Genomic DNA, 12643 nt, shown 5'->3' with positions numbered 1-12643 from the left:
ATTGTAATAATACCGCTTGTATGTACCCAACATACAGTTACTGTAATAATACCGCTTGTATGTACCCAACATACATTTACTGTAATAATACCGCTTCTATGTACCCAACATACAGTTATTGTAATAATACCGCTTCTATGTACCAAACATACAGTTACTGTAATAATACTGCTTCTATGTACCCAACATACAGTTATTGTAATAATACCGCTACTATGTACCCAACATACAGTTACTGTAATAATACCGCCCCTATGTACCCAACATACAGTTACTGTAATAATACTGCCCCTTTGTACCCAACATACAGTTACTGTAATAATACCGCCCCTATGTACCCAACATACAGTTACTGTAATAATACCGCCCCTATGTGCCCAACACACAGATACTGTAATAATACCGCTCTTATATACCCAACATACAGTTACTGTAATAATACCGCCCCTATGTACCCAACATACAGTTACTGTAATAATACTGCCCCTATGTACCCAACATACAGTTACTGTAATAATACCGCCCTATGTACCCAACATACAGTTACTGTAATAATACCGCCCCTATGTGCCCAACACACAGATACTGTAATAATACCGCTCTTATATACCCAACATACAGTTACTGTAATAATACCGCCCCTATGTACCCAACATACAGTTATTGTAATAATCCCGCTTCTATGTACCCAACATACAGTTACTGTAATAATACCGCCCCTATGTACCCAACATACAGTTACTGTAATAATACTGCCCCTATGTACCCAACATACAGTTACTGTAATTATACCGCCCTATGTACCCAACATACAGTTACTATAATAATACCGCCCCTAAGTGCACAACACACAGATACTGTAATAATACCGCTCTTATATACCCAACATACAGTCATTGTAATAATACCGCCCCTATGTACCCATCATACATTTACTGTAATAATACCGCTTCTATGTACCCAACATACAGTTACTGTAATAATACCGCTTCTATGTACCCAACATACAGTTACTGTAATAATACCGCTCCTAGGTACCCAACATACAGTTACTGTAATAATACCGCCCCTATGTACCCACCATACAGTTACTGTAATAATACCGCCCCTATGTACCCAACATACAGTTACTGTAATAATACCGCCCCTATGTACCCAACATACAGTTACTGTAATAATACTGCCCCTATGTACCCAACATACAGTTACTGTAATAATACCGCTCCTAGGTACCCAATATACAGTTACTGTAATAATACCGCCCCTATGTACCTAACATATAGTTACTGTAATAATACCGCTCCTAGGTACCCAACATACAGTTACTGTAATAATACCGCCCCTATGTACCCAACATACAGTTACTGTAATAATACTGCCCCTATGTACCCAACATACAGTTACTGTAATAATACCGCTCCTAGGTACCCAACATACAGTTACTGTATTAATACCGCCCCTATGTACCCAACATACAGATACTGTAATAAAACCGCCCCTATGTACCCAACATATAGTTACTGTAATAATACCGCTCCTAGGTACCCAACATACAGTTACTGTAATAATACCGCCCCTATGTACCCAACATACAGTTACTGTAATAATACCGCCCCTATGTACCCAACATTCAGTTACTGTAATAATACCGCCCTATGTACCCAACATACAGTTACTGTAATAATACTGCCCCTATGTACCCAACATACAGTTACTGTAATAATACCACCCCTATGTACCCAACATACAGTTACTGTAATAATACTGCCCCTATGTACCCAACATATAGTTACTGTAATAATACTGCCCCTATGTACCAAACATACAGTTACTGTAATAATACCGCTTCTATGTACCCAATATACAGATACTGTAATAAAACCGCCCCTATGTACCCAACATACAGTTACTGTAATAATACCGCCCCTATGTACCCAACATACAGCTACTGTAATAATACCGCCCCTATGTACCCAACATACAGTTACTGTAATAATACTGCCCCTATGTACCCAACATACAGTTACTGTAATAATACTGCCCCTATGTACCCAACATACAGTTACTGTAATAATACCGCTTCTATGTACCCAACATACAGTTACTGTAATAATACTGCCCCTATGTACCCAACATACAGTTACTGTAATAATACTGCCCCTATGTACCCAACATACAGTTACTGTAATAATACTGCTTCTATGTACCCAACATACAGATACTGTAATAATACCGCCCCTATGTACCCAACATACAGTTACTGTAATAATACCGCCCCTATGTACCCAACATACAGTTACTGTAATAATACCGCTTCTATGTACCCAACATACAGTTACTGTAATAATACCGCCCCTATGTACCCAACATATAGTTACTGTAATAATACCGCTCCTAGGTACCCAACATACAGTTACTGTAATAATACCGCCCCTATGTACCCAACATACAGTTACTGTAATAATACCGCCCCTATGTACCCAACATTCAGTTACTGTAATAATACCGCCCTATGTACCCAACATACAGTTACTGTAATAATACTGCCCCTATGTACCCAACATACAGTTACTGTAATAATACCACCCCTATGTACCCAACATACAGTTACTGTAATAATACTGCCCCTATGTACCCAACATATAGTTACTGTAATAATACTGCCCCTATGTACCAAACATACAGTTACTGTAATAATACCGCTTCTATGTACCCAATATACAGATACTGTAATAAAACCGCCCCTATGTACCCAACATACAGTTACTGTAATAATACCGCCCCTATGTACCCAACATACAGCTACTGTAATAATACCGCCCCTATGTACCCAACATACAGTTACTGTAATAATACTGCCCCTATGTACCCAACATACAGTTACTGTAATAATACTGCCCCTATGTACCCAACATACAGTTACTGTAATAATACCGCTTCTATGTACCCAACATACAGTTACTGTAATAATACTGCCCCTATGTACCCAACATACAGTTACTGTAATAATACTGCCCCTATGTACCCAACATACAGTTACTGTAATAATACTGCTTCTATGTACCCAACATACAGATACTGTAATAATACCGCCCCTATGTACCCAACATACAGTTACTGTAATAATACCGCCCCTATGTACCCAACATACAGTTACTGTAATAATACCGCTTCTATGTACCCAACATACAGTTACTGTAATAATACTGCCCCTATGTACCCAACATACAGTTACTGTAATAATACCACCCCTACGTACCCGACATACAGCTACTGTAATAACACCGCCCAATAAGCAAAATATATAGTTAGGATCTAGAGAGAAATCCACATCAAATTAAGATAATCACTCTAATAATAATTTTGATAATATTGAAGGAAATATTTCATCAAAATCCATCCTGATAAACCAGGGGCACTTACCTATAGATGAATGCTGAGTGATGGGGGTCATCCTCTTATATTTGGTCTCATTCTTTTGAAAAATCAACTGTTGAAATTATTCTCATGCGCTAAAGATCTCTGGGAGTGTAACTAGAACCCCCTTGTGCTGTAGCTTCACGGGCTGTCACACTGTGCAGGAGAAGCTCCTCCTCCCACTGTGTGAGATTACATCAGGCAGAGGGAGATGTACATTCCAAGATGCCGGAAATCCTCAGGTACAACATAAGGTATCAGCTCGTCTGTTATGCGTGTAACATGTTATCAGGATCGAGCACATTGTAATCACCGATTACTACACGTATAAACGCGCCATTTATGTAACTTACATGTTCTAATATCTGCAGACGCAATGAGCTCAGTCCTGCAAGTTATTCACCAGAACCTCCTTACAGCAGAACTGATCGGACAGTGCCCACCTGCTCTATCCCGCTGTGCCCCGGCTGATAAGTCTGGACCAGCAGCTTTGGGGGAGGCCTCATTATTCTGAAAAGTGGTGGGGGCCCCGGGGCTTATGCCTAGAGGCTGGATAAATCAGTGGACCTGTAATGAGCCACCCATGTCGATCCAACAGTAGATTCTTAATCACTAGGGAGGATCTTGGAAGAGTCAATTTGAATATTTAAGGATATGCCTTGATAAAAGAGAAATGTGGGGCCGTGTCAGTGAGGATGAAGCCCATACGTGAGTATGTAAGGGGCACTTGTGGGTAACAAGCACATCCTCTAGTCCCTGCGGAAGATACTTGCCAGGTGTCAGGAAGGTGATGTAGTTGGTGTAGATGAGGCAGAAGTCGCTTATCCTTCATGGAAGATCTGCCCCACCTGGTGAGGAGCTTTCCCTCAGGCAGATGGCAATAACAGCTGCAATACTAGAATCGAGCAGTAGAGGGCAAATACTAAGGGGTAATTCCTGGAAGATAAGAAATTGCCCTGGAAATGGGAGACAGAGGTGATCAGGTTCTGCCTTTCATATAGAAAACTATAGGGAGATCCTATAATTCACATTGGCATTTGACCATTAGAAGTCAGCAGGAGACAGACCGGTGGAATGCAGGGGGTGGAATAAGGCAGTGTTCAGACTAGTGCAAGACAGAAGGCAAACCAAGTACAAATTATTGCAGAACATCCCGTACATTAGGGGCAAAGCCCGAACAGCCAGATGTTACGGTCACGCCCAAAAGAATGATCTAGAAGCATATAGCTAAACCTATAATATCGCCACCTCCTGGTACATAGGTGAATGATAACTTATAGCGGGTTAGTACAATGCTGAGCGCTCATGTGCAGTATCCGATGTACTACCGTATCCATCTGTCACCGTCCTCCACCTATCTACATCTCTTGTGTACTCTCCCCCCAGGTCACAGTTTATGGCGTGCTGCAATGCCTCTCATACACTGGTGCTGACCCAGGAGAACAGTCCGATAGGACACATCATTCAGTATGACGCAGAGATAAGAAGCAGAAATGTCACAGAGGATCTCCTCCACATGTTCCCAAAGGTAATATTACATACATCATGCGAACATAACCCCTTCTATGCTGCGGTCAGCAGGAGTAGGACAACATAGTTAATGTACAGAACACACCCTAGACTTTGTTCCTGTGACTTATTTATTTGATTTATTTTTGCATTTACTGATCCTTTACATTCTGTCCCAATGACCTCACTGACATTTTTATCAATATTCTCATAGAGGGTTTACACAGTAGAGTTTCAATATTTGCAGATAATACTCTGCTCTGTAAAGTAATCAATACAGAATATAATACAAATAATTACTAGTAAAATAATATAATAGTAGAACATTACAATGCGATTAGTGGCTGTCAGAGAAATGGTTAACGAAGTTTAACCCATTCATACTAATGCTCTGTTTCCTTTTTTTTTTTGCATCTCCATTTGTTTTCTCCCCTCTTTAAAATTCTATAACTTTTTTAATTTTTGTGTGTACAGAGCTGTATGAGGCTTGTTTTCGGCATAGCACATTGTCCTCCCTAGTGACGGTATTTGATATACAACGCAGTGTACAGGACTTGTCAGCTGGGAAAAAATTCCAACTGCTATCAAAAAACACTTTAGCGCCTTTCCTTGTGGGCTGTTTTTACGCCTTTACTCCAAGTCACATCTCTAGATTATCCTGCGGGTCAGTCCTATCACGATGATACCAAATTTACCAAATTTATATAGATTTATAATGTTTTGAAAGAATTTTTAAAAAATATAACTTTTAGAACAAACAAATTCTTAGTTTTCACATATTCTGATAACATAATAAAAATAACAATAATAATAATAATAATAATAATAATAATAACATTTTATACCCCGGTGTACGGAGGAGCCGTGTAACAAGTAATTTTTAGCGAGATGAGTTTTAATCACTTTTTATTAAATCTTTTATTCGTGGAGTTTTGGACATTTGGGAGGTGTTTGATTCACTGAAGGGAATAATTATTTTAATATTTAAAGAGAAGCTGTCACCCCCAAAAAGACCCCCCCACCAAACAACCCCCCCACCAAATCCTCTCCCCAGACCCTTTCTATATATGCTAAATTTTTTAAAATTTATGTTGTTCCTAAAAGATCTGACCTCTTACCACATTAGAGGTTGGAACCACGTATCTCCTGCACTGGCAGTTGGGTTTATTCATGAGGGGGGCGGCGCTCCTCTTTATGGTCTGGCAGACACTCCCCCAGCACTCCTCCACCGCGCCCCTCTGTTTCACCCCGCTGTTAGTCGAGACCTGTAGGGGAAGCCGCCGGTATATGTTGTGCAATCACTATCGGCTCTCCGCGATGTGGCCTCGCCGTGCCTATTGACAGCGCCGGCCGGTGCACTTCTGTGTATAATGTCTGTGGATCTGTCACCGGCCACAGCTCCAGCCACATGTTATATATATATATATACACCGCAGAGAGCAGGATGCAATTGCGCAATATATGCTTTGTGAGCCCTCTTTAAACATCCTTAACAGCACTGTCATATATGTGTTCAGTTTAGGGCACAAGCATATAAGAAGGATATAGTAGAAGTGGAACGGGTGCAGAGGAGAGCAAGCAAGATTATCAGGGAATGGGGGGACTAGAATACAATGACAGATTACAAACACGTAACACCAACACTACAGACATGGAACATCCTCTACACCTAGAGGAGGGTCTACCATCTCCATGGACAGGGGGCATCCCCTACACCTAGAGGAGAGGAGGTTCTACCATCACCATAGACAGGGGGCATCCTCTACACCTAGAGGAGAGGAGGTTCTACCATCACCATAGACAGGGGGTATCCTCTACACCTAGAGGAGAGGAGGTTCTACCATCACCATAGACAGGGGGCATCCTCTACACCTAGAGGAGAGGAGGTTCTACCATCACCATAGACAAGAGGAATCCTCTACACCTAGAGGAGAGGAGGTTCTACCATCACCATAATCAGGGGGCATTCTCTACACCTAGAGTAGAGGAGGTTCTACCATCACCATAGACAGGGGGCATCCTCTACACCTAGAGGAGAGGAGGTTCTATCATCACCATAGACAGGGGCATCCTCTACACCTAGAGGAGAGGAGGTTCTACCATCACCATAGACAGAGGGCATCCTCTACACCTAGAGGAGAGGAGGTTCTACCATCACCATAGACAGAGGGCATTCTCTACACCTAGAGGAGAGGAGGTTCTACCATCACCATAGACAGAGGGCATCCTCTACACCTAGAGGAGAGGAGGTTCTACCATCACCATAGACAGGGGGCATCCTCTACACCTAGAGGAGAGGAGGTTCTACCATCACCATAGACAGGGGGCATCCTCTACACCTAGAGGAGAGGAGGTTCTACCATCACCATAGACAGGGGACATCCTCTACACCTAGAGGAGAGGAGGTTCTACCATCACCATAGACAGGGGGAATCCTCTACACCTAGAGGAGAGGAGGTTCCACCATCACCATAGACAGGGGACATCTTCTACACGTAGAGGAGAGGAGGTTCTACCATCACCATAGACAGAGGGCATTCTCTACACCTAGAGGAGAGGAGGTTCTACCATCACCATAGACAGGGGGCATCCTCTACACCTAGAGGAGAGGAGGTTCTACCATCACCATAGACAAGGGGAATCCTCTACACCTAGAGGAGAGGAGATTCTACCATCACCATAGACAAGGGGAATCCTCTACACCTAGAGGAGAGGAGGTTCTACCATCACCATAGACAGGGGGAATCCTCTACACCTAGAGGAGAGGAGGTTCCACCATCACCATAGACAGGGGGCATCCTCTACACCTAGAAGAGAGGAGGTTCTACCATCACCATAGACAGGAGGCATCCTCTACACCTAGAGGAGAGGAGGTTCTACCATCTCCATAGACAGGAGGCATCCTCTACACCTAGAAGAGAGGAGGTTCTACCATCACCATAGACAGGAGGCATCCTCTACACCTAGAGAAGAGAAGGTTCTACCATCACCATAGACAAGGGGAATCCTCTACACCTAGAGGAGAGGAGGTTCTACCATCACCATAGACAGGGGACATCCTCTACACCTAGAGGAGAGGAGGTTCTACCATCACCATAGACAGGAGGCTTTCTCTACACCTAGAGGAGAGGAGGTTCTACCATCAGCATAGACAGGAGGCTTTCTCTACACCTAGAGGAAAGGAGGTTCTACCATCACCACAGACAGGGGACATCCTCTACACCTAGAGGAGAGGAGGTTCTACCATCACCATAGACAGTGAGCATCCTCTACACCTAGAGGAGAGGAGGTTCTACCATTACCATAGACAGGGGGCATCCTCTACACCTAGAGGAGAGGAGGTTCTACCATCACCATAGACAAGGGGAATCCTCTACACCTAGAGGAGAGGAGGTTCTACCATCACCATAGACAGGATGCATCCTCTACACCTAGAGGAGAGGAGGTTCTACCATCACCATAGACAGGGGGCATCCTCTACACCTAGAGGAGAAGAGGTTCTACCATCACCATAGACAGGGGGCATCCTCTACACCTAGAGGAGAGGAGGTTCTACCATCACCATAGACAAGAGGAATCCTCTACACCTAGAGGAGAGGAGGTTCTACCATCACCATAATCAGGGGGCATTCTCTACACCTAGAGTAGAGGAGGTTCTACCATCACCATAGACAGGGGGCATCCTCTACACCTAGAGGAGAGGAGGTTCTATCATCACCATAGACAGGGGCATCCTCTACACCTAGAGGAGAGGAGGTTCTACCATCACCATAGACAGAGGGCATCCTCTACACCTAAAGGAGAGGAGGTTCTACCATCACCATAGACAGAGGGCATTCTCTACACCTAGAGGAGAGGAGGTTCTACCATCACCATAGACAGAGGGCATCCTCTACACCTAGAGGAGAGGAGGTTCTACCATCACCATAGACAGGGGGCATCCTCTACACCTAGAGGAGAGGAGATTCTTCCATCACCATAGACAGAGGGCATTCTCTACACCTAGAGGAGAGGAGGTTCCACCATCACCATAGACAGGGGACATCCTCTACACCTAGAGGAGAGGAGGTTCTACCATCACCATAGACAGGGGGAATCCTCTACACCTAGAGGAGAGGAGGTTCCACCATCACCATAGACAGGGGACATCTTCTACACGTAGAGGAGAGGAGGTTCTACCATCACCATAGACAGAGGGCATTCTCTACACCTAGAGGAGAGGAGGTTCTACCATCACCATAGACAGGGGGCATCCTCTACACCTAGAGGAGAGGAGGTTCTACCATCACCATAGACAAGGGGAATCCTCTACACCTAGAGGAGAGGAGATTCTACCATCACCATAGACAAGGGGAATCCTCTACACCTAGAGGAGAGGAGGTTCTACCATCACCATAGACAGGGGGAATCCTCTACACCTAGAGGAGAGGAGGTTCCACCATCACCATAGACAGGGGGCATCCTCTACACCTAGAAGAGAGGAGGTTCTACCATCACCATAGACAGGAGGCATCCTCTACACCTAGAGGAGAGGAGGTTCTACCATCTCCATAGACAGGAGGCATCCTCTACACCTAGAAGCGAGGAGGTTCTACCATCACCATAGACAGGAGGCATCCTCTACACCTAGAGAAGAGGAGGTTCTACCATCACCATAGACAAGGGGAATCCTCTACACCTAGAGGAGAGGAGGTTCTACCATCACCATAGACAGGGGACATCCTCTACACCTAGAGGAGAGGAGGTTCTACCATCACCATAGACAGGAGGCTTTCTCTACACCTAGAGGAGAGGAGGTTCTACCATCACCATAGACAGGAGGCTTTCTCTACACCTAGAGGAAAGGAGGTTCTACCATCACCACAGACAGGGGACATCCTCTACACCTAGAGGAGAGGAGGTTCTACCATCACCATAGACAGTGAGCATCCTCTACACCTAGAGGAGAGGAGGTTCTACCATTACCATAGACAGGGGGCATCCTCTACACCTAGAGGAGAGGAGGTTCTACCATCACCATAGACAAGGGGAATCCTCTACACCTAGAGGAGAGGAGGTTCTACCATCTCCATAGACAGGATGCATCCTCTACACCTAGAGGAGAGGAGGTTCTACCATCACCATAGACAGGGGGCATCCTCTACACCTAGAGGAGAAGAGGTTCTACCATCACCATAGACAGGGGGCATCATCTACACCTAGGGGAGAGGATGTTCTACCATCACCATAGACAAGGGGAATCCTCTACACCTAGAGGAGAGGAGGTTCTACCATCTCCATAGACAGGGGGCATCCACTACACCTAGAGAAGAGGAGGTTCTACCATAACCATAGACTGGGGACATCCTCTACACCCAGAGGAGAGGAGGTTATACCATCACCATAGACAGGAGGCATCCTCTACACCTAGAGGAGAGGAGGTTCTACCATCACCATGGACAAGGGGAATCCTCTACACCTAGAGGAGAGGAGGTTCTACCATCACCATAGACAGGGGACATCCTCTACACCTAGAGGAGAGGAGGTTCTACCATCACCATAGACAGGAGGCTTTCTCTACACCTAGAGGAGAGGAGGTTCTACCATCACCATAGACAAGAGGCTTTTTCTACACCTAGAGGAAAGGAGGTTCTACCATCACCACAGACAGGGGACATCCTCTACACCTAGAGGAGAGGAGGTTCTATCATCCCCATAGACAGGGGGCATCTTCTACACCTAGAGGAGAGGAGGTTCTACAATCACCATAGACAGGGGACATCCTCTACACCTAGAAGAGAGGAGGTTCTACCATCCCCATAGACAGGAGACATCCTCTACATCTAGAAGAGAGGAGGTTCTACCATCATCATAGACAAAGGGAATCCTTTACACCTAGAGGAGAGGAGGCTCTACCATCACCGTAGACAGGGGGCATCCACTACACCTAGAGGAGAGGAGGATCTACCATCACCATAGACAAGGGCATCCTCTACACCTAGAGGAGAGGAGGTTCTACCATCCCCATAGATAGGGGGCATCCTCTACACCTAGAGGAGAGGAGGTTCTACCATCACCATAGACAGGGGGCATCCTCTACACCTAGAGGAGAGGAGGTTCTACCATCACCATAGACAGGGGACATCCTCTACACATAGAGGAGAGGCAGTTCTTCCATCACCATAGACAGGGTGCATCTTCTACACCGAGAGGAGAGGGGGTTCTACCTTCACCATAGGCAGGGGGCATCCTCTACACCTAGATTAGTGGAGGTTCTACCATCACCATAGACAGGGGACATCCTCTACACCTAGAGGAGAGGAGGTTCTACCATCACCATAGACAGGGGGCATCCTCTACACCTAGAGGTGAGGCGGCTCTACCATCATCATAGACAGGGGACATCCTATACACCTAGAGGAGAGGAGGTTCTACCATCGCCATAGACAGGAGGCATCCTCTACACCTAGAGGAGAGGAGGTTCTACCATCATCATAGACAGGAGGCATCCTCTGCACCTAGAGAAGAGGAGGTTCTACCATCACCATAGACAGGGGACATCCTCTGCACATAGAGGAGAGGTGGTTCTACCATCACCATAGACAGGGGGCATCCTCTACACCTAGAGGAGAGGAGGTTCTACCATCACCATAGACAGGGGGCATCCTCTACACCTAGAGGAGAGGAGGTTCTACCATCACCATAGACAGGGGACATCCTCTACACCTAGAGGAGAGGAGGTTCTACCATCACCATAGACAGGGGGCATCCTCTACACCTAGAGGAGAGGAGGTTCTACCATCAACATAGACAGGGGACATCCTCTACACCTAGAGGAGAGGAGGTTCTACCATCACCATAGACAGGGGGCATCCTCTACACCTAGAGGTGAGGCGGCTCTACCATCATCATAGACAGGGGACATCCTATACACCTAGAGGAGAGGAGGTTCTACCATCGCCATAGACAGGAGGCATCCTCTACACCTAGAGGAGAGGAGGTTCTACCATCAACATAGACAGGAGGCATCCTCTGCACCTAGAGAAGAGGAGGTTCTACCATCACCATAGACAGGGGACATCCTCTACACATAGAGGAGAGGTGGTTCTACCATCACCATAGACAGGGGGCATCCTCTACACCTAGAGGAGAGGAGGTTCTACCATCACCATAGACAGGGGGCATCCTCTACACCTAGAGGAGAGGAGGTTCTACCATCACCATAGACAGGGGACATCCTCTACACCTAGAGGAGAGGAGGTTCTACCATCATCATAGACAGGGAGCATCCTCTACATCTAGAGGAGTGGAGATTCTTCCATCACCATAGACAGGGGACATCCTCTACACCTAGAGGAGAGGAGGTTCTACCATCACCACAGACAGGGGGCATCCTCTACACCTAGAGGAGAGGAGGCTCTTTAAACCGTGACAGCTTAGAGACTGTGGAACTCTCTGCCACTAGGGGCTTTATTGCTTGACAATTTATACATGTTCAAAAAGGTCCTTGATGTTCCTTCTGGAGTGCAAAAATATTTTTAAGTAGCTGATTTAGGGAGTTATTTTAACTGCTGTATTTGGGTCCAAAAGGATTTTATATTTACTATAAACCAATTGGCCTCAGTGCTGTAGGTGTCTCCTTAATGTGATACAATGAGCTACATTATACTCGTAAATCATGAACCTCAGGATCGGAGGTAAAAGCTCACCCCTGGACATACCAGATCATGACTGGAGG

General features: G+C 45.4%; 1 protein-coding gene across 2 annotated transcripts in view; it reads left to right on the top strand.

Annotated features, from left to right (window-relative positions):
- Positions 1-12643, top strand: part of LOC140125822 (alpha-2,8-sialyltransferase 8F-like) — a 65867-nt gene that overhangs the window by 50924 nt on the left and 2300 nt on the right. For both annotated transcript variants that reach the window (XM_072144691.1, XM_072144692.1), the window contains one exon: positions 4804-4945. In XM_072144691.1, the coding sequence (XP_072000792.1) occupies positions 4804-4945 (142 nt within the window). The remainder of the gene's footprint in view (positions 1-4803; positions 4946-12643) is intronic.

This window comes from Engystomops pustulosus, chromosome 4 (assembly GCF_040894005.1).
Source record: "Engystomops pustulosus chromosome 4, aEngPut4.maternal, whole genome shotgun sequence".
NCBI lineage: Eukaryota > Metazoa > Chordata > Amphibia > Anura > Leptodactylidae > Engystomops > Engystomops pustulosus.
This window is presented reverse-complemented; position numbering and strand designations above follow the sequence as displayed.